This window comes from Pteropus vampyrus, unplaced genomic scaffold (assembly GCF_000151845.1).
Source record: "Pteropus vampyrus isolate Shadow unplaced genomic scaffold, Pvam_2.0 Scaffold207, whole genome shotgun sequence".
NCBI lineage: Eukaryota > Metazoa > Chordata > Mammalia > Chiroptera > Pteropodidae > Pteropus > Pteropus vampyrus.
In genome coordinates this window covers 70,375-93,495 of record NW_011888988.1, presented here as the reverse complement: position 1 = coordinate 93,495, position 23,121 = coordinate 70,375, and the positions used below count along the sequence as shown (strand labels likewise).

The 23,121-nt window shown below is 38.0% G+C and overlaps 2 protein-coding genes, 1 long non-coding RNA gene and 1 pseudogene across 4 annotated transcripts in view; 2 read left to right on the top strand and 2 right to left on the bottom strand.

Moving 5' to 3' along the window:
- Positions 1-23,121, bottom strand: part of LOC105300309 (membrane cofactor protein-like) — a 120,632-nt gene that overhangs the window by 30,111 nt on the left and 67,400 nt on the right. The gene's annotated exons all lie outside the window — the stretch shown is intronic.
- On the bottom strand, positions 5,063-15,578 carry LOC111746976 (membrane cofactor protein-like). The gene is made up of 3 exons (XM_023537964.1): positions 15,330-15,578; positions 5,540-5,728; positions 5,063-5,209 (listed from the first exon to the last, which is right to left on the bottom strand). The coding sequence occupies exons 1-3, from the start codon at positions 15,448-15,450 to the stop codon at positions 5,112-5,114; spliced, it is 408 nt and encodes a 135-aa protein (XP_023393732.1). The 5' UTR covers positions 15,451-15,578; the 3' UTR covers positions 5,063-5,111.
- On the top strand, positions 12,916-13,704 carry LOC105300295 (annotated as a pseudogene).
- LOC111746977 overlaps positions 15,628-23,121 on the top strand; it is a 23,460-nt gene continuing 15,966 nt past the window's right edge. For both annotated transcript variants that reach the window (XR_002783339.1, XR_002783338.1), the window contains exons 1-2: positions 15,628-15,757; positions 17,660-17,943. This is a non-coding gene — a long non-coding RNA (uncharacterized LOC111746977). The remainder of the gene's footprint in view (positions 15,758-17,659; positions 17,944-23,121) is intronic.

Below are 23,121 nucleotides of genomic sequence, written 5' to 3'. Positions count from 1 at the left end.
CCTCTTAGTACTCCTCAAAGTGCCTAGCACATTCTGACTTTAGACTAGATATTTTTACTTAAGTAAAAAAAGTCAGTTAAACTGCCTGCCTATACCTACTTCCAGCTGACTTTTCTCCCAAGGTTCACTCATTGATTATATATTACATTGTATTAGTAGAGGATTTCGGGATGATGTCAAGGTAGAAAGCACCAAGTATCTGTCTCCCTACAAAGACAATAACTGCAGGGCTAGAATCTGCATAATGTAACCATTTTGGAACTCTGGTTCCAGAGGGAAGACTTGGACATGGAAACTACATTAAAATATCATTAACTTTCAGCTCTTAACATAATGGCAGCTACCCACCCCACTCTCCCAGCAGGCAGCCGTACACGTGTTCCTGGAGCAGCTCATAAACAGCCTGTGGGAGCCAGGGATGGAAAAAAGAGGCCTGTTCTCATAAATATCCGGGATCTGTACTCTTATCACTAACTGCTGCTTCTGATTCTAGAAAAGCAGACGAAAGGGGGGCAGCCATTATTGTCACATGTCCCTGACCCTTGCAAGCCCACTCCTTGCGTACTGAAGTCACTTCCCAGGGATTTAAAGATCCAGTGTCCTTTGCAGCCCTCTTCATTTTTCTTTTCTTTTTCCCCTTTCAAGAGACAGACATTAAAATCAGGACGTCCAAAAACAATTGCATATGTGGGGAGAATTAGAGTGAATGCGCATGCCCAGACAAGGGCTCGGAAAAGACTTGAGAAGACCTTCAGTTTGCGCATCAGGCTGATCCTCGGACCCTACAACAAGCATAAAACCAGAAACAACTGGAGAAAACAACAATCCCTGGGAAGGATAATCTGATTTGCAGAGTTATCCCATCATTAGATTCAAATGTCCAGTTCAAGAAAAAAAATCACAAAGTATACAAAGAAACAGGAAAGTATGGCCCATTAAATGGAAAAAAATCAATGAACAGAAATTATCCCTGGAGAAGACTTGATGCCAGATCTAATACATAAAGACTTTAAAATAACTATTTTAAAGATGCTCAAAGAACTAAAGGAAGAAATGTAGGAAGTCAAGAAAACAATGTGTGAGCACAATGTAAGTATCAATTAGGAGATAGAAAAGCTAAAAAGAAACCAAAAAGAAAACTGGAGATGAAAAGTAAAATAACTTAAATGAAAAATTCACTAGTGAAACTAAAGGCAGTTTTTAGTAGGTAAAAGATAGAGTTGATGAACTTTAAGAAAGAACAATGGAAATATTGTTTGAAGAATAGAAAGAAAAAAGACTGAAGAAAAGTCAACAGAGCCTAGGGGACCTGTGGGACCTGTGAGACACCAATAAGCAGCTCAACATATGCATTGTGGGATTCTCAGAAGACAGAGAGATGAGACAGAGTATATTTGAAGAAATAATGGCTGAAAACGTCCCCAACTTGATGAAATACATGAATGTAAATGTTCGAGAAACACCAAGTAGGATGAACTCAAGAGACCCACAGTAAGACCCATAATGACTGAACTTTCAAAAGGCAGCGACAGAGAAAACCTTGAAAGCTGCAAGGGAGAAGTGAGCCATCATGTACAAAGGATCCTAAATAAGATTATAATAGCAGATTTCTCATCAAAAACTTGGAAGCCAGAAGACAGTGAACTAATAGGCTCAGAGTGCTAAGAGAAAAAATTGACAACTAAATTCCTCTATCCAGAAAAACTGTGCTTCAAAAGTGAGGGAGATACTAAGACTTTTCCAGTAATAAAAGCCGAGGGAGTTTTTTACAACTAAACCTCACCTGAAAAAAATGCTGAAAGGAGTCCTGAAAGGTGAAATTAAAGGACACTAGAAAGTAACCCCAAGGCATATAGATAAATAAACATTTCACTGAAGGTATATACATGGGCAATTATTAAAGCTAGTATTATTGTAACAATGGTTTATACGAATCACTTTTGTTTTCCATGTGACTTAAGAGACGAATCCTTTAAAAGAAAATAAATGCATTACTGTAGAAGCTAGTATTACAGTTATCAGTGTAGAGGCTAGTATGACATCGACAATCTAAAGGGGTGGGGACAGAGCTATAAAGGAGCAGGTTTTGTAATTTACTGAAGTTAGTATAAATTCAAATTGGAGTATTAAAATTTTACGATTTTAAATATAATTTACATGATAACCACAAACAAAAACTCTATAAAATAGACACTAAAGAAAATGAGAAAAGAATTTAAGCGTTTCACTACAAAATCAATCAGGAAGGAAGGCGAAAACAGCTCTAAGGCATGTAGAAAAGTAACAGGAAAAGGAAAGAAAACAGTCCTTCCTGCTAATAATTATTTTAAAGTTAAAATGATAAACTCTCCAATCCAAAGATTGAGATTGGAGGAATGGATAAAAATAAATGATCCAACTATATGCTGTCTAAAAGAGACCCATTTGAGATACAAAGACCCAAACTGGAAGTGAAAAAATGGAAAAATATATTCCAAGCAAATAGTAACCATAAGAGAGCAGAGGTGGATACACTGATATAAAATAGCCTTAAAATCAAAAAGGTTGCAAGACCAAAGAAGGACATTATATATTTAATAAGCGTTCAATATTGCAAGAAGATATAACAATTATAAACATTTACCCTCCTAATGACAGTCCATCAAAATAAATGAAGCAGAAACTGACAGATTTGAAGGGAGAAATACATATCTCTACAGACTTCAATATCCCACTCATAATAATGGATAGAATAACTAGACAGAAGGTAAATAAAAAAAGAGGACCTCAACAACACAATAAACAAACTAGATCTCACAAACATAGAACACTCTCCTCAACAACAGAATACACATTATCAGGTGCACATGAAACATTTTCCAGGATAGGCTATATTTTAGGTTGAAACTTAATCATACAAACTGACATCATTAATAAATTAATTACATAATAAATAATAATAACCTAATTATGTTAGGCCACAAATTAATATTAAATAATCAATAGATTAAAAACCATAGCTATCATACACAGTATCTTCTCTGAGCACATGGGATGAAGTTAGCAATCATATCAAAAGGAAACTGGAATATTCACGTAAGTGTAAAAATTGAACCACACTTTTTAACAACTAATGAATTGAAGAAGAAATCACGAAGAAGATTATAAATTACTTTAAGATGAATGCAACATCCCAAAACTTATGAGATGCAGCAAAAACAGTGGCAAAGGGGGAATTTCTAGCATAAAAGGTTATAATAAAAAACAACACCTGAAATGAACGATGTAACTTCACAATTTAAGGAACTAGAAAAAGAACTAAACCCGAAGCTAGCACAAGGAAGCAAATAATAAATATTAGAGCAGAGATAAACAAAATAGAGAAGAGATGAACAAGAGAAAAATAGATGAAACCAAAAGTTGGTTTTTCGAAAAGATAACTGAATTGACAAAACCTTTAGCTAGAAGGACTAATAAGTAAAAGAGAAGACACAAATTACTAAAATCAGAAATGAAACCGGGGACATTAATATTGATTCTACAGAAATACAAAATATTATAAAAGAGTACAATGAAAAATTTTATGCCAGCAAATTAACCTAGATAAAATGGAAAAATTCCGAGAAACACAAAACTGACCAATGGTGTAGAAAATCTGAGTAGACTTGTAACTAGTCAGGAGATCAAAATGGCAACCAAAAACCTCCCAATAAAGAAAACCCCTGGACCTGATGGTTTCCCTGGTGAATTCTACCAATATTTAAAGAACTAACATTAATTCTTCTGAATTTTTTTTTTAAATTGAAGAAGACGAAAGTCTTCTGACCGCATTCTGAGACCACAAATACCAAAACCAGATAAAGATACTACAAAAAAAGAAAACTATAGATGCATATCCTTATGAACCTTGGTGCGAAACACCTCAAGAAAATACTAGCAAACAGAATTGAGCAGCAGAATAAAAGTATTATTTACCATGACCAACTGGGATTTATTCCTGGAATGCAAGGATGACTCAACATATGAAAATTAATGAAATATGCTACATCAATAGAATGAAGGGGGAAAAAACATATAATCATCTCCATTGATGCACCTGACAAAATTTAATGCTTTTTCATGTTAAACATACTCTGTAAACTGGGAACAGAGGAAACAACCTCAAGATAATAAACACGATACATTAAAAACCCATAGCAAACATCATACTCAGTGGTAAAAAGGTGAAAGATTTTCTTCTAAGATTAGGAATAATGCAAGGATGATGCTTTCATCACTTTTACTCAACATACTACTGGAAGTTCTAGCCAGGACAATTAGGCAAAAAACAAACAAATAAAAGGCAACAAAATTGGTTAGCAATAAGTAAAGTTATCAGTGTCTGCAGATAACATGATCTTATATGCATAAAATCCTAAAGATTTTACACACACACACACACCCCTGACAGAACTAATAAATGAATTCAGCAAATTAGGACACAGAGTTAATATAAAAAGATCTATTATTTCTACAGTGTATTTACCCTCTAAATGCACATTTTTTATAAATGCCTAATATCTCGAATATATACTATTAACAGAGCCCTATAGGACAAAGGCTACTATTAAGTGCTCAGTATCTCTTAATGTGATGCTTCAGTCCTTTGTAGCACTCTCAAAAATAAGGTTTCCCAACTAAGTGATCTGGACCAACATTATGGTCTAGGCTAACCAGCTCAATTTTCTTATGGTAACATCTGACAGAGTTATCTTGATATAAGAATATCTTCAATATTCTTGTCAATTCTACCTCCTGTTTCTATAAGCCCTCCTTCGACTCTGAGGGTTAGCCATTTTAATAGGGTGCACTTTGTTGTTAGAGATAAATTCGCCACAATTACTACATTTTCAATGCTTACGATAGGCTTATTATTACATATAGTAAGTATTATATGATTTTGCTTTCCTTCAATAGAAATTTCTTTCTATTAATTACACATCTTTTCAGTCTCCATGAAAAGCCCAAGAGTTGATTGGCAACAAGTACAAGTTGTCAAACAGAAAGCAAAATGAAATCAATATATTATGGGAATGTTTAGAAGAGGAGCAAAACAAAAATGGAACTAGAAATATTTACCTTATTTCCTCTACTTACCCCTCATTACAAACAAAGTGAACCTCTGAACCAAACAGAAAAGTTCCATTTACTTGACCATTTGAAGGGTCTGCTAGTTGTGGACATGATTTTCCTGAAAAAATATTTTGAAATTTGTTGTTTTATATCAATTTCAAAACAGGTTTGAATCAAAATCAAAATTCCGCACATTCCTCTATTAAATTCATGGGAAGATTATTTTCTTTCTTTAACTAATAAAAGCCAAACTTAAGATTCACATTAATCCAGACAACCAATTGCCAAATAAAGGATTTCCTGGAGATTTTCAAAGCCTGAAAAAAAAAACCATTACTACCTAACACCCACATTCACATGAGGAAACCGTCAATGTAATAGTGGAATATGAACCTTAAAATGTGAGAAAAATCTCTAGAGCAATAAAAAGAAAGTTCTGTTTACTTACTTGTACAAGCCTCCTGGAGAGGTGTCCATGTGTTATTAGCCTGACAAATAGCAGTGGTGGGAAGAAGAGGTGTAATAGGCTTGAATCCTAGGCGACACTTAAATTCTATTTGGTCCCCAGGATGATACAAGTCTTTAGAAACATTCTTGAGCATCATAGATTCGTATCTCGGTGGATCATCACAAGCATCTGGACATAACAGAATCAGAAGGTGAGAATAAAGTATTTTCTCATTTTTACCAGCCAAGGCCTGGTAGCAGGTAGGTAGTACAGAATGAATAGAAATGCCCTAGGCAAGATTTTAAATGACTTCCCTGCTTTTTTATACAATTGGTCATAGTAGTGGAAGATGTGCTGTGCTTGCTTTAAATAACATAATGCTAGATTTGGTTGTTGTAGAATAAGGTGGATATTCACTCAACAGTAAACTGAAGAGACAACAGCAATATTTTTAATTGTAAAATATATTTATAGGTATGCATCCTGCCCCATTTTTTCTAAATTCCTTTCACACTCAATTCTTCCCTAAGAAGACTTCTATAGTATATAGCGCTCTGGCCAGATTACTCTTCTTCAGTCTGAAACACAAAGTGACGATGACTGGTCACTTCGGGCTCAGTCTTCTCTCAGAAGGCAAGCTCTTGGAGGCCAGGGATCATATGCCTTCCTTTTCTACTATACTCTATACTCAGAGAGTGTTCAAGGAATGTTATGACAGGAAGTGATTACTACAGAAATATTGTGGATTTCACAGATCAAAATAAATATAAACCAAAGTATTTCAAAATATGACTTCATTTCATATTAGTGAAATGAGCATTTTATAAGTGACTAGACATCATTTAAAATCAAATTTTACTACTTTGAATAGACTTACACGAAAAGAAATATGCTTTCTTGACATTATTTTAAATACACAGTTGATTGTTAAACAATGCGGGAGTTTGGTTCACCGTATATAACTTTTGAGTTCCCCAAAAGTTAAGTAGAGTCTTCCCTCTGTATCCATGGGGGGACGGTTCCAAGACTCCTCAAGGACACAAAAATGCATGGATGCTCATAACTTATATAAAGCAGTGTAGAACAATACACACAGTAGGCCTTCTGCATTGTCAGATTCCCAACTACAGATGGAAAATACTGTTGGTTGTGTCTACAGATGTGAAACTCAGGACATGGGCAGAAAGTATATTTATACAAAAAAAAAAAAAATACACATAAGCAAACAGGGTAGTTCAAATTCGTGTTGTTCAAGGATCAACTGTAATTTAATCTTCCTTCACTGATCAATGGATCACGCATGACTTTAGAAGTTAAGTTCCTTGAGACAGCTGTTTGGGCTGCCTATCCAATATATCCCTACTATGTTGCTATACTTTTAGAATCTTTACTTCTCATTTTTTGGAGGGGGTTGTTTCTCTCCTTAGAATAGTGTCATTTCTACTTAAAGCAGTTCCTCTTCTTTTTAATTACCTGTGGCCTTAAAGACCTAACAAATCTGTTAGAACTATTATGTAAAATAATGCGATGGAGACACATCAAGTGAAGCCCTAAAGGGCTAAAAGAATGCAGAGGCCTCTCCTATAAGGTTAAGAACCTAAGAAGAAAGGAGATAGGTTTATTATTTTGATCCCTGAGGTACCTTACTGTCTTACTCCCTGGATTGGTCTTATGTCAGGTTGAGAGACTGGTCAAAACAACTCTAAAACAAGTGAAATTTTACTTATTTCATATCATATTCTAAATTCTGAAATTCTCTCTATATACAGTCTTACATTTCATTTCTACCGTGACCTGAAATCCACCTACTGGCAAAATGTTTACAACATCTCCACTATGCTGACCTTGATATCTGAATGTTCCTCAATCAACTGCCCAAAACAAAACAAAACAAAAGCAAAAAGCCAACCAAAATCTCTAGGAATTAAAAGCATTATTTAAAAAGGAAGATTAGTATGGAGGTGAGTTTTATTAATAACATTACATTTATATTACCTTTATTGAATACCCTGAACCAGACAGTCTCACTTTCAACAGGGAAACAAACACGGGCTAGAAATGCTATATATTTCCGTTTAGATACAAATGGATAGCAACCTTCTAGAATTTCCTGGAACCACCAAGAAAGAAATTAAGTAACAGCAAATCCGTGATTAAATGACTGAAGTATCCTTTGTTTTATGCGTTCCGTCTCGGTAACTATCTTGAAAGTGCATGAAGAAGAGAGAATTCCTAATATGACTTTCATATGTAGTGCTCTGTAAGGAAACAGAAATGTCAACTGGATGGTTTAATCTATTCAAAAAATATGAAGCATTTCTTCCCAGTAACATGCACTGTGAAAGACATGCTTTCACCACGTGCAGAGTTTAAAATTTGGTTTGGCAACCAGTTGATTTACAAGGTTTATATACTATAATAATTGAGTCTAATATCATACCTTTCATAAGCAAATTTCTTCTCTTGCTCAGAACACTGAATTTTTTTCCCTATAGTGATGTTCAAACTAAACATTCCCAGATCCAGAAAAACACTACCTTGATTTAGTTTTTTAGATAGTTTACAATATAATTATTATTAGGGCACAAAACTACATTTTAACAATAGATGACATTATGGAATATGATAGGCTGTTTCAGAAAACTCCGCAATGTTCCAGGCGTTTCAGGAACGTGAAATAGTTTTCTGCTATGAATCAACAGAACTGTTCACCTTCTCTGCACTTGCCAAAATTGTGTAGGCACATGTACTTGCTTACAAAAACCTAAATCACTTTCTGACATGAGTCCACACACCCCTGTCCAGACTGATGCCTTCAGAAAAATCACGGTCTCTGACCAAAACTAGAACCTCGATGAAGGCTGACCATCCTGCTCCTTCTTCCACTGTCCACACAACGTAATTTTAAACTTTCTTTGCTTCCCAAAATGCACTCAGTTTTATTTCTCACTTCCTCATTTCTAGGCCTACAAAATTCATTTAAATGACTTTCGAAGTCATTGAATGGTCTCCTTTTTCCATGAATCCTAACACTTTCTTCCTCAGTAATTTTAGTTACCCCGTCTACAACATCTGAGCTATTGATCACTCTCAAACTTCGCTCCTTTCTGCCTGAAGAGCTCTCTCTCTCTCTTTGGTTTTCAGGACAGTGTCACCACCTGGGGTTTCAGCTTGTCCTCTGGCTGCTCTTCCATCTCTGCCTGAGTGGATGATGCGATGTCCCTAATGAGTCTTTCCAGGAACTCTTATTTCACTCTGAAGATCCCCTGGGTGGGTAGGTATACTCCTTGACTTCACCACCTGTGAGAAGAGCTGCTTCCCAAGTTCCTCTCCATCGCAGACCTCTAGCTGGGGTGCCAAGAAAGTATACTCAATTGCTACCCCACACGGCTCCCCTTGGAAAGTGTCACGTTATCTTGAATTACATAATAAAGCCAGAGAGTGTGCTCTTTTGATTCTTCACGCTCACACATACCCAGCACACTAGTTTCCACAATTAAAATGCCTGTTCCATCCCTGTGGTTCAGACGTTTACTTCTAATCAGAGCCAGTATTTCTTATCTGCAGTGTGGTAAGAGTTTCTGAATAGGTCTTCTCACCTACCTTGCCCACCATTTATTCATTTTCCACATTACTACCATAGTAATATTGATATGACAGTGACCACGGACCCTTCTAGTTACTTTTCAATGGTTCCCCAATGCCTGCAAGATAATGTCTAAGGCTTCTTAACATGGCTAACAGACTTTTAAGATGTCACTATCAGAATCCTCCTCTCTCTTGCACACTATTCTCAAGCCATATTCAATTCCTTAATTAAATTACTTTATCCCTGTAGGCCTCTATGCATCGCTTCACTTCAGTTTTGGCCAGAGACCCTGCCATTCTTCCCATGCACTCATCTTTCAGTTTCATCTTAGATGACAATTCTCCCTTGAGGCTCTTGACAACTCTCACTGAAAATATTGGGTTGATGTCATCATGATACCCCAAATTTACTTATTTCATAGAACTTTTCATATTGTAATTGTTTATTATTTATACTCCCTATGAGACTCTCATCTTCTCGAGAACCATATCCTACTCATCACTACATCTCTAGTTCCTAGTGTCAGAGCTGAATGGGGACTGTTATCAGTTTTATATACTCTTTAGATCAAATTTCAAATTCTTTACTATTTAGCCAACTGGTTCTGGAGATCTTTGCAAATCATATTTTTTTCCTACAATTTTTAAGCCTGTATGAAATTTTTTTTCATTAGTTTATAGACATTTCCCTTTATCAGAGTTTAAATTTCTTTCATGTCAAAATATCTATGCTTAGTTTATTACGCACCCATTCTTCATAACTGCTATTTTAACATTATCAAAGGTGGACTGAAGGCCAGCTCAGTTTTGGTAGAAACAGCATGGTTCCAAAAGGAATAGGTCTGAAGGCCATTACAGTTTCAGTGGAACTGCCTGGTTTCAAGAGTCAGGCCAAAGTGCGAAGCACGTCCCTGCAGACTAAACAAGGCCTTAACCAGAAAGGGAAGAAGCCTTAAATTAGATCTGGAGGAAACTCCTTTAAGTAAGGCTGACTTCTCATGGTTCAGTGATAGTTCTTATTTAGAAGGCGAATGTTGTGCAGGTATGCAATATCAGCACCCTTTGATGTAACTGAAGCAGCGCCGTTGACTTTGGCTACTATGGCCTAACGAGCTCAGAGGGGACTGCACCATAGCCAAGGGCAAACTGCTGACATTCATACTCGTAGATAGGCTTTCCGAGTAGTTCATGATTTTGGAACGTTGTGGAAACAAGATGGCTTCCTTACTTCCAGCTGAAATAAAATTTAAAATGGCCCGTATGTTTAGGAATTACTGGATGTTATACTTTTACATGCTGCTTTAGCTATTATTAAGATCCTAGGGCATCCTAAACTTGACTCTCTGGAAGCTTAAGGGAAATCACCTTGCTGACATTTCCACAAGGAACGCTATCTGTAAAGGAGCCAACAGCAGTCGAACCACTGGCATGGCCCAAAGAGATATTCCACCAAATGATAACTGAGAAAAACTGGCTAGAGAAGCCCAATGATTTCCTTTTCTGAGCAAGACTGGAAATACAACAATTGTTGGTTTGATAAAAAGAGAAAGCTCTGGTTCGGGCCACAAAATCTAGTCCTACCGGAGACTCTAAAATTCCCATTTCTGACTACTGTACATGCATTAAACCATTGGTTCACGTACAAAATGATAGCATTTATGAATCAACACTGGTGGGGAAATATTAGGAAGGCCAGAAAAAGTGCCTATACCTCACCTGTCCAAAGTACAACCCAGGAAAGTCTGCCTGTCCCCACTACTCCTGGACATTTTAAGTTGCCTAAAGGACCATTTGTGGTCTAGCAAATGGATTTCATACAGCTTCCCTATCTCCTCCCTCTTCTGTGGCTAAAGCCCTTTTGGAGAAGATTATCCTCACCTAGAGAAACCCTCTAGAATCCACAAGGATTGGGGAACCCATTTTTCCAGTCAGGTGCTTTGACAACTTTGTGCTATATGGCCTGTTCTACAACACTTTCCCTGTGCTGACCACCCTCAATCCCCAGATTTAGTTGAATACACAAATGGCATTAAGACAGTTCACAAAAACTGCAGAGACTATCTAAATGCCTTGGCCAAAAGCAATGCTGTTGGCCCTTCTAAATCTTAGACCCATCTCCTTTGGAACTCATGAAATCTTGGCCTCTGAGAAAGTCAGAGGGCGACCAGTGCACCTGGCCCTTGCCTCTTCCGATCCATAGATGATAAACGGAGGTAAATACTTCAATATTGTAAAGGCCTAAGCTTTTTTATCAAAATTAGTCATGTGCTGGTAGAGTAATCTTATCAGTGCACTCCAGGGAGATGAAGATCTTAAGCAACACACTTTGCAACCTGGACACTACACCTATTGGAAAAGACGCCTCTGGAAAGACTCTCTCTTCAACCTTGTTAGAAAGGCCCCTGTCAGATCCTGCTGACCAACCCTTGGGCCACCAAACTACAGGCAAGAAACTCTCGGATTCTCGTGACACACCTAAAGAAAGTACCTAACCTCGACAAGACCCACACACTACCTGGTGATCTGAAGGTGAAGATTTCCCAAAACTGAAGCAGAGGACATCTGATGAGACTGCTTTCCCAAGATGTTCAGACCAGGCCAATTAGAAGATTTAAAATTCACAAGAGTCTCTGTTTCGTTTAGACTTTTAACTGCTTCTGAATTCTTATACAATTCATAGTCTCCCAATCTGAAACCTCAGGCTGTATTAGTGATAAGACATTTTGTTCCAAACAGTCTCTTTTGAGATAACAATACTGTTTAACTGCTTCATGTTTTATTCCTGTATTGTGTCTCCCCAAACCTCTTGTTTAATTCTTTCAGTTCTGAGTATGACTTTGCCGGATTCACTATTCTAAGATTCAGACTTGAGATGGGAAATTCTTGCAAGGTCTACCCTTTACCCGTCTTGTTACTCAAATGTGATCACAATAGGTTTCCAATCTATATGCTTTCCTCCGACGTGGAACATGACACTCAGGAGATAACCTTCCTGGCATCAAGGAACCAAAGGCCACCGAATCCAGAAAAACCTGTCTCTTGATCAGCAATGAATCTAGAGAAAACCCTTCATCGAAAAGGGGACATGTGAAAATCAATAAACGGAAACCTCATTTAAAATGGAGTCAGGAGGCTAGAAGAACCCTCATACATTGTCACTCAACACATACCAATGATTCCAACAGTTAGAGACCTATTATACATCTCCAACAGGAAGTGATACTATTTTGCTTTATAAACAGGAGGAAGAAAAGATTCTTCCTTGCCCAATAACAGCTTGGCTAAGGGGAGACTGCCACAAATCAGCCAACGAAGATCACTATACTTTGAAATTTCAGTTCTCTCCGAGGGACTCTTCTTTACAACAGATCCTCCCAAGACTATAAAAGAGGAGTTCCTCTCCTTTCTTTCTCTGGACCTGCTCTTGGTTTACTTTTGGACCCATGTCCAAATGCAATTCTTCGTTGTTCCCGAATAAGCCCATTTTGCTGGAGAAATATCTGGTTGTCTATTTGTTTAACAAATCAGATAAAAAGCCTTCCTCCTGGAAGCAGGGGGAATTTTTTCTTGAGCTCTAAAAGCCAGTTGAGTATTCTATTTAACTTCCTGGTACTTAATACTTATATAAGAATGTTATATTGAGGTAAAAAAATTGAGCATTTGGAACCACAAGTGGGAAAAGACACAAATTCTCTGCATTCTAGTGGGGAGAGAACAGAAAATATAGTTTTGAAAAGTAAATACAAGAAGAGATGATTTGAACTGAATTGTGTGTGTGTGTGTGTGTGTGTGTCTGTCTGTCTGTCTGTCTGTCTGTCTGTCTGTCTACCTTAGGTAGGGTGGCCCCTCTGAGGGGTAGCATCATGACAGAGTTTGAAGGGTAAGAAGGAGCCAGTAATGCAAGAGGCAGGAGAATAATGTTCCCGGACTGGGGAAAGTGCAGGTGCTGAAGCCCCAGAGTGGCTTGGGCTGTCTGCTGAGCAGAAATATTCCCTTCCACCAGTGATTTGTTAAATGCTGTCAGAGAATCATGCTCCTTCCCTCCAGATCATTTCTCATATGTTATGAGTTATAACATATTAACATTATGGTTTGGTTACTGTCTGCCAATCCCAATAAATTTCAGCAAATATTTACTGATTGTGTTTCCCACGTGGTCCTAGCAGAATGGCTCCCGCAAAGAAGGATGGTGAGAATAAGGGCCGTTCTGTCATCAGCAAGGTAGCGACCAGAGAATACAGCATCAACATTCACAAGCGCATCCATGAAGTAAGTTTCAAGAAGCGTGCACCTTGGGCCCCCAAAGAAATCCGGAAATTCGCCATGCTGGAGATGTGGACTCTGGCTCAACCGCACTGACACTAAGCTCAACAAAGCCATTTGGGCCAAAAGGATAAGGAATGTCTCATACTGTATTCGAGTGCGGTGGTCCAGAAATCGTAATAAGGATGAAGATTCACCAAACAACTCTATATGCTGGTTACTTATGTGCCTGTCACCACTTTCAAAAATTTAGTTAATGCAGATGAGAACTAACTACTGATTGTCAAATAAAGATATAAAACTGCCAAAAAAAATTTACTGATTGCCTACTATGTGTCTGACACAGGGGATCTAAGAGCAAAACATAGTCTCTGCTTATGTTCGTGTGTGCATGTGTGCAGACAAACATTGAAATAAGAATCATGAAAATAAGAATGACTTGTTATTGCTCCCTAGTGTATCCTCAGGACCAGCACAGGACCTGACACATACAAGGCAAACATTTACTGAATGAATTCTGCTAAGGACAGAATGCAGCATATAAACTGTATATGTATAGGATACTAAAAATGGCTTGGGTATAGAAACACACATGCATATAGAGACAGCTGGAAATATATCAAAGTATTAAAAATGGTTGTCCTTTATGTATATTTTATACAATAAGATTTTTTCTTTTTAGCATATAAACACATTCCATTCGATGAAACATAAACTTAGTGAATAAGCTTTCAGCTTTAGTTTATTAGCTGTAGGGGAAAACCATATTAACATTACTGATAGTTCATTTTTTAGGATAATCATTTCTTAGTAGGTTTGGCTATCAATGCTTTTTAGGTTACTTAGGATATCCCCCCCAAACTCAGCCTAATGGAAAAGAAAAGAAAAAAGGCCAAAAAGCCATTCATTAACTGAATAGGATACTGCATATACGTGATGGGCACAAGAAGACTCCATGGCAAAAAAAAAAAGGGGGCTGGGGAGAGGGCCCACGGCCATGCCACCCTAAACAAGCCCGATCTGGTCTGATCTCGGAAGCTAAGCAGGGTCTGCCAGTTAGTACTTGGATGGAAGACCACCTAAGAATACCAGGTGCTGTAGGCATAGACAAAAAAAAAAGGGATTGTAAAATGACAAAATCCTTGCAATCTGTGAGGTCAACCAAGGGTTACCTCACCAAGAAAAAAAGGGGGCGGGGTTAGGGCAAGTCAGAAAATAATACTGTATGAATTCAGGCAACAAGGAGCCAGTTGTTAACTTTAGGTATAAAAGCACTGCGCATCCTTCCAAAACTCTTTAAATTCAGGCACCCGGAACCTGCTCTCACCCAAGGACTATACTCACAACAAGCGTTCCCCAACCTCGAAACAAAGCAAGCGGAGTTTCCATGCCCCACACTCCGCGCCGCTGGCCTAGCCACTTCCGTAAAGAACACACCCGGTAACGCCCAACCCACAAACACCCGACTCACCACCGCATCCCCCCGCGGAGAGAATAACAGCGCAAACCCTCCCCACGGATACAGCATGGGCCTTAGCAACATCTCACGCACCTGAGCACTCAAGAACAAGCCCTCACCTTGAGCCCGGGGTCCGCGCGCCTCAGCACGATTGGCTCAGTCCCAAGACACCTGCAAGCTTTTGCTAGGGACACACCTTAACCCTGGGCAAACACGATCTGCGGCTAGCGCCTCCGCACGGCTCAGTGCGGACCACAAAGCAACCTTCACTGCGGGCACTACAAGGTCCCCAAGGCCCTCGACCTGCACACAGCAGACCCAGGGGAGATCTCTGACTACGCATTCATCCCACCTCCGCATCCCCGGAGTCGACCCAGCCTCGCGCCTCCTACCTGACCCAAGTAAATCTGCCCCCCGCCCTGGGCTCCGGTCGGCCTGCTCCAGTTCGCCGCCAGAGTGCAAACGCTCTCAAGCCCCTACCGGAGGATGTCGGTAACAGGATAACTAGAGTCACCAAAAAGATCCCAACGAAGCGGCAAGAATGAAAAAGGTTCTTGTGGCAGCGGGGAGGTGTCGTTCGCGTCCCGTAAGAAGCCGTCATTTTCCGGGATATCAGCGGGACACTTGAGGGCCAGCGAGCAATAACCTTCCAGAGTGCGGTTACCAGACCCTGCACACACCAGTCACCAAGTGACAAATAAGGAACCGCTGGTGGACATGGCTTGGGCCACGCCCGAAACGGAAGTGACGCAAGGAAGAGGGGCCGGGCTGGGCTAATCGGCGGGCTGCAAGGCCCTATAGGCTTCGGATCCCGTTTGGTGCATTAAACCTGGAGGGACCGGGTCGTGACCCTGACTGAAGACTCGCTCTGACTCAGCCCGCGCAGGCGTGGCGTCCCTGTTCTCTTGGTATGTACCTACCCGGAAACACCTGGGCGGTTTGCGGGAAAAGGCTGGTTCACTACCGCGTTCGTTAACAGAGTTACCAGCTCACTCAGGATGGGTGGAGAGGAAGCAAGAGCTGGCGGGGTCCTTATTGCTCCTTTTCCGGTACGTTAGATTGAAGAATAAAGCGCATCGACCTGAAAATAGAAACCCAGATCTCAGACAGTGGATTGCCCTGGAGCCAACACCCCTCAGAGCTCCACTTTTTGTCCTGGGGCCTCCAGACTGTCAAGGTTACCAGGGTCCTCGCTCAATATTTGGCATTAATTAGGCACAGTTAGGGACGGTGTTTGAGATTTCCGTGGTTAAAAAAAGTATGCAACCGAATCCTCTCAAGGACTGCTAGATTTCAAAGTCACAAAGATGGTTTGGTCACTGCATTCCCAACCCCTAATGTTAATGACTGGGCCTCCAACTCACTTGAGAAGCCCCCTGGGAAGGTAAATTATTAAACGACACCTGGCCATAAGCATATGGATCCCTTGCCCTCGAGCAACTAAATGTTTTATTGAACATACGTGCTTGAAAAAGGTAAGGACAAGGGTGTATTAGTGCCTAATTCCTGGAAATAGTGAATGCCATTATTGTTGGGATGGGTAGGATTTAATAATGGAGAGAACTTTTCTGGTGAAACAGTCAGTGCTAGGAAGTTATGAATGAGGAAGATTTATTTGTAGAGTTGTGAGTAAGCCTGTATGACTAATAAAAAGCATTAAAGGAGCAAACAAAAAGTTGACATTTTCTTCCTATTAGTTGCACAGAATAGAAAAGGCAACCAATGAATAAACATTGGGGGACCAGTGCCCACAAACTTTTAGTTTTAACATAACTTTTTCATGTTTTGAAGTTTTTAAATGGATATAACTGTTAAACCTAGAATTCCATTTAGAGTTCAGCCTAGAGATCATCAGAGCTGTGAGCAAAGATGTATAATTTTGGAAAAAAATATAAGCCCTTAAGTGTCTAGCAAAAGTATAAGGAATTTTTGCTAGGTGGCTTTATGGGATGAAATTCTATGCAGAAAGCAATGTGAAAAAAATATCAATGTGAGAAACTATGCTATATTCATAAGTGGAAAAGGACTCCATATCAGTATGTGCTGTTTGGTATTCCTTTTATAAAACAAAAGTAGTTTATTGATACACATAAAAAGAAATTAGTTGAAAATTACCAAAATGAACTAATAGTTGATAGGATTATACATATTTCAATTTTTTTGTGTGCTTTTCAGTTTTCTGTATTGACCCAAGTTACATTTGGAATCAGGTAAAGAAAAAAAATTTAATAATCCAACTTAAATAACATCTGTTTTGTTCATAGAATGGTGGAAATAGAATTTGTATCACACAGAGTTAAGGAATGAGAGGATGGTGAGGAAATGGAAGCTCCTTATAAACCTCAAAGGCATCTTCTGTAATTACAAAGCTTTATATATATTTAAACAGTTCTACATCTGAGATGTACTAAAGACTTTCTGGGTTCAATAAACCATGGAATTTGCTCTTTCTCCTAGACCAACACGTGTTTGGATTTTCGGCAGAGGATATGACACTAGGTGTGGAGGTGATGTATAAAATAAACATCTTAGAATCTTGGATTATTAAATCCAGACACTCTATAATGACACTTACTTGAAGGTATAATTAAGGAGACAGCGAACAGGAAACTCAATGAGGGTGAACTATCATTTCTGTTCATTATTACAGTTGTAAAAGGGTGATATAACAGAAGGGTGCTGTGGCTCAGTGTTGGCACTTATTTGGAAAACAGGGAATCTATCGTTCTGTACAGCCATCTCTATGCAATATTATACATAAATTATATCTCAATAAAGCTGGAAAAAAACCCTTTTCCATCTATTTCTAGGTGTTAAGAAACAACCAAAGCAGTAGAAAATTTTTATGAATTTATTTGAGCCAAACTGACAACTGCCATGAAGCAAAATCTCAATGGATGGAGAAAAACTCTGGAGAATGACAGTTTTGCAGCTGCTTTTTTTCTTTTTTTTTAATACATTAAAATTAAGGAGGAGATGTAAGGAGGGTTTCATGAAATCTATGGGTGGCAAGTAACGCTCAGAGAAAGCAAAGAAGAAAACTCTGGGATTGGATAAAAAGCAAAATGGAGAGACACATACTTCTTTTACATTGGTGAGTACAGGATAGTGAGTAACATTTAGGGCACACAGAGATGGTAATCTGGTAACAAGATAACAATGAGGAGTTCTGTGGTCTCTGTGCTCTGGTGCTGCAGTTGTACCCTGAGGGGTCTTGAAAAGGGATTATTATGACATTCCAAGGGTATGTTATCATAGATGCAAAAAGACAGTAGATAGGCTTGCTTAAGATAAAGATTGACTTTGTCAAGGAAATTACAGGCTTGGGATGTGACTACCTGCCATGCATGATCTGCTTTTAGTCAGGAACTTTTATGTTCAGACCATCCTATGTGGTTACTTATGGTCTCTGAGTTTGTAAGGCATGTCATGCAGGCCTCCCCTGAGCTTGTCAGGTTTACTATATAGTCCTTATTTTGAACACATAGGCTTGGAAGTAAGTTGTTGATGTTGTTGTTACTGTTGTTGTTATTGTTTTCTCATGAGAAAATTTAAAAGGGGAAAAATATGGCTAGTGTTTGGTTTTCTAGGTATAGGTTCTAGATTATATTCAATGATTGAGGTTTTATTGGACTTCCTTCCAGTCAGTGAAATTTCTATACCCAGGGTTCATTAAGCTATTCTTAATATAACTGAAGATTTTCATGTTGATTTCTTTAACTTATTTTGAGTTGCCCCAACTGAGGCTCTATTTGATATGTTCAGAACTTTGTTCCCTATTTTTCTGGACGAGCTCCATGAGGCAGGGGTAGAGTTTTCTTAATAGGCTCAGTTCTAGGCCTATAGTATGTGCATAATAATACATATTAAATACTGAATGAAATAAATGGGTGTTGCTGTCAAGAGATTTAACATGCCTTTGTCCATTCTCCATAAGCATGGATTTACCAAATGTTGAGAGAATTCTGAAAGATTTTGATTATAATAATTGTAGACACTAAGACCAAAGCTAGATTTGTCTCTAAAAGGAATGAGTTTCAACTGTCTGCACAGAAAACCTTCCTAAATCAGGTGTTGCAAGCTGACCTGTGAAGTGGAGGTAATGTCTGTCTCTTAGCCTTGAGAACATTTTAGTGACTGAGGTCAAAGGGAAAGTATTGACAGTGAATTTCCTAAGGTCCTGACAGGAATAGAACTGGAGAGAGTCAAGGCTTTGAGTGAAGTAGGAGAGTAAACACTAGTGGTTCCTCCAACTTTCCCTAAAGATGTTGTCAAACTGTGCTATGCCACAGCCCAAGCAGGCATTCTGACACAAACCAAATAGAAAAAGGAGGGCATTTCTCAGAAGGAATGTATTTTCATTTGGTTTCCTCTTGGCTTTTGGTGACTTTAAAAAGTAAATGTATTACAAAGCATATTCCATAAGTAGATTTGCAAAGAAAAAACTTTTGTTCCTTTCTCATTATAATGCTGCAATCACAATATTTCATTTAAGCTTCATAGTCTTAAACTAACATCTCACAAGTGTACAAAAACGTGAACAAAACGAAGTTAGAATATTAGCACTAGAAATAGCTTTGGACATCAATTGGTCCAGCCCCTACTTTTCATATGAAAAATGTAAGGCCAGAGGTTAACAGAATTGCTCAATAATACAAAGTTAGGCAATATGGCATTTTATACATAGTATACACACTATTTCCCATAGATAACTGTTGTAATAGAGATAAAGTCTAATGGATTTCTTGCAATTAAAAAATCAGAGGCATCAGATAATTGTTAATTACATTGCTCACTGACTTAAGTCTGAGGAAAAAAACACAAAATTATTTTTGTGATAGAGAATTTTAATTCTAAGAAAAGCCAATTACTAAGCAATTAATTTATAGTCCTTTAAAAGTTTGTTCTTCAGTAACTCAAGAAATAAAAGATTTTATTTGGTGACTTGGCTGTGTGTCATTTTCCCATTTTGGAGGGAGATGAGAGAGAATTGGTCCTAGAATTTTTAACTCTCTAAATAATACCGTTACCATGTATCTGTGATATAAGTTGCAAATTTTTTCTCCTAGTTTGTCAGTTGATTTGACTTACAGTTTTTTTCCCTATCTCGCATGATTTTAAATTGAAATTCAGCTTGGTGTCCAGCTCTCTGTATTTATCAAGGTAAAATGTGACAGAATACATTCTAAAAGCAACTGTTAAAACCAAAGTTACATGGTAGTTAGCAGTAGTCATATACAAATCTATTCTTAAATATCCAGAAAGATTCTAATAATTTTTAGAGATCATTAGTGTGGCCCATAATATCATACCAAATGAATTTTTGATCTATAAGGATATGGACCCCTTAGAGACTCTAGGGCCACTTATTTAGAAAGTGTCAATACGTGTTTATTAACTTGATACATTCTTAAATGTCATGCTTTCTTTATTAATTTAGTGTATTCTGAATCCATACAAAAATGAGGTAGTTACTATTATGATAACAATTGTCCTCTTTAAATTTTAGTATGATTTTTATACAGAACAAAGTACAAAGTACTTTTGAAATAGAGCTTAGGAAATATCCAAAGCTTATTTTTTTTCCAGATATTTCTCTGAAATAATCTTAACCCATCTTCATTTAATGCCCTTTTAATAAACAGAAATTACTTTTTCTTTTTGAGAAAATGAAAATGAATACAGCATATATTTTACTCCAGTCTGTCCAAAAGAAGTGGATTCTGCACTATAAAATTAAAGGAAGGCATTTAAGAAAAAAAGACATTATGCATATAAAGAAAAATATATAAGAAAGATTAACAGAAAGTGAATTAAAACATTAATGGGTTATCACTGGGTAGTATCATTGTATTTTATACTTTCCTCCTGCGTTTTCCAAATCTTCTTAATGAGCCCATTTCATATTATAAACATTTGATAAAAAATAAAAAAATGACAAACTTGTGAACAGAAATCCTAGACAACAGTTTCTTTCTTTCAGTAGTTGAGACTATTTCTATATCCTAAGTGCAGTCTTTCCCCTGACTAGATAGTGTGTACTTTTAGCACAAGGAAAAAAGGTGATGGAGTGACAATAATCCAAACAGAGGAGAGAAGTTCATTAGGTATTGGGAGCGCTTCAGCATCTCCTAGGGCACATGTTTACAGCTCTGTGAGGTCATTTTAAAGATTTTATGAGTCTTCGATATTGTTCCGTTGAAACGAATTATCTCCTTTCAACGGTCATTTTAATTCAAGGTGTTTTCCAACTTTATAGTACTTTGTCACGGAAGGACCCTGAAATAACAATGTTTTTATTTAGATGACCGCATGGTCAACAACTGAACTACCCAGAATTTATACGCTAATAATCATGGTGCTAGCAATTACACATAAATTACAAGTTCAAAAGAAGTGTTTATTGTCCTCTGTTGTGGTGGCTATGTAGGGCACAGGAAAGTATGGCATAAATTGAGATACAATGTAGATAAGAGAGAGATTAATGATTAACTGACCTTTCCTCATTGCTGCTTTTGTCAAAAGTGTTCTCAGAGTTGAGCAACTAAATAAAGAGAGCCTCATTCCAGAAAATATACAGATCTCTCTTAACACGTAAAATCTTTCCTTGAGCCTCTTTTCTGAACCATAGTTGTGTCAGGGGGAAGTAAACAAAAAATGGTAGTTTGGTGGAAGGTCAGCTTCAGATAGCACATCCTCCTCCCCTCATCACAGTGAAGACTGAAAGAAGGTATTGTAGAGTCTAAGGTATACAAATGCTTCCATGCTGAAGCCTCTCTTCTTCTGTGAGGCCATGGACACTGTCCTTCCACCAATGGACAGATCCGGATGAGGCTCATCAGCTCATTTGACACCCCCAGTAATTACTGCCACCGGGTCCCTCATCATTGTTCTCTTTCTAGCTCAGAAGTCTTCCCAGCATCATGTGTCACCTATATCAGCATTGAACATTCTCATGTGCTTCAACACGCATCTGTGTCTTTGGAGCCCACCTCTTTACCTATGTCATCTCTTCTGCCCCTGCACCTTGCTTGGACACACAGGTTTTCAGCTTGGTACAGACTCTGACTCACTCCTTGTCCACCAGATATTGCCACACGTGATTAACCTTCTCCTGTAGAATACACGTGGTCAAAATTCTAATCTTAAAAGGGAAATCTGAGATAAATTCATTAAGGTCTCTCTAGCTTTTTCTTAAAATGTAGCCAACAGTCAATGTACAAAATTCAAGATGTACCTTGATATAAAATAATGTGTCCAAATTCAAGATGTACCTTGATATAAAATAATGTGTATGTATACGCCCATTTGAGACTGATCAAGATGAATGATCATTATCTTTTCAAAAAGTTGATTACCAATTCTGAATTTTAAAAAAGCAATATATATTTCATTTGTTTCCATAAACAATCATGAAAAACAAGCTATAGGACAAAAGCAAAGTGAGTTGAAGCCAGATAATAAACATAGGGCTTTGCAAATTCATTTCCATTTTTCTTTATTGAATGACCTGTATCTTGGTTAACTATACATGCCTCTCCCACCCTCTCACCTTTTCCTGTGGCCACTTAGATTGTCCTCTGTTGAATTTAGGATGTCTGACATGTAAATCAATATAAAATGCCAGGTTTGGTTTAGGGCACATTGATATGGGAAGAGGTAAAACAGAGAAAAAGGAAATTTACTTTAAAATGTGGTATTTTTAACTCTGCTTTCTAGAGGAGTGGCTTAATCCTTTTCTAGGGTTTTTGGTGCTGTTGTTTCTGAAAATTCCCTGAAGATCTTATAGATAAATTTTAGGACTTCAAGGCATAACCAGACTAAGGAAGGGACAAATGCATTGATCTGTATGATTAAGAAAAACGGACATATTTTGGTTTTGTGTATCACACAGTCCCTGGGTCTCTGTGCCTTCCATTCAACACTGATGTTGTAGTGTGCAAGAAACTACAGACAAGAGGTAAATGAAGGGGTGTGGCTGTGTTCCAAAAACTTTATTTACAAAAACAATCACTTTTTAGTTCAGTGATTTCTAATATTCAGTTCCATGTTGTGTGCCACTTTGGATTGTAGTGTAATTTGCCATTTCACCCTAAACCTTTAGCAAACAGCTGAATATTTACTACACAACAGCGTGGGGTAGGGCTACTTGAATAGATGAAATGAAGGGATACTTCATGGTAACAAGCCCAAGTGGAGAGGACAGAAAGGAGAGAGAAGTCATAGGAAGCCAGGTGAACGACAGAATTCAATGAAAGTCGGAAAGCAGGGG

What these genes read in the sequence shown, in the direction of transcription:
- LOC111746976 (XM_023537964.1), bottom strand. Translation starts at nt 15,450, where the DNA reads ATGACGGCTTCTTACGGGACGCGAACGACACCTCCCCGCTGCCACAAG. An exon ending in CCTGTTACCGACATCCTCCG is followed by an intron (nt 5,729 to 15,329) that starts GTAGGGGCTTGA and finishes TGTTATGTCCAG; the next exon opens with ATGCTTGTGATGATCCACCG. An exon ending in TCTCCAGGAGGCTTGTACAA is followed by an intron (nt 5,210 to 5,539) that starts GTAAGTAAACAG and finishes ATATTTTTTCAG; the next exon opens with GAAAATCATGTCCACAACTA.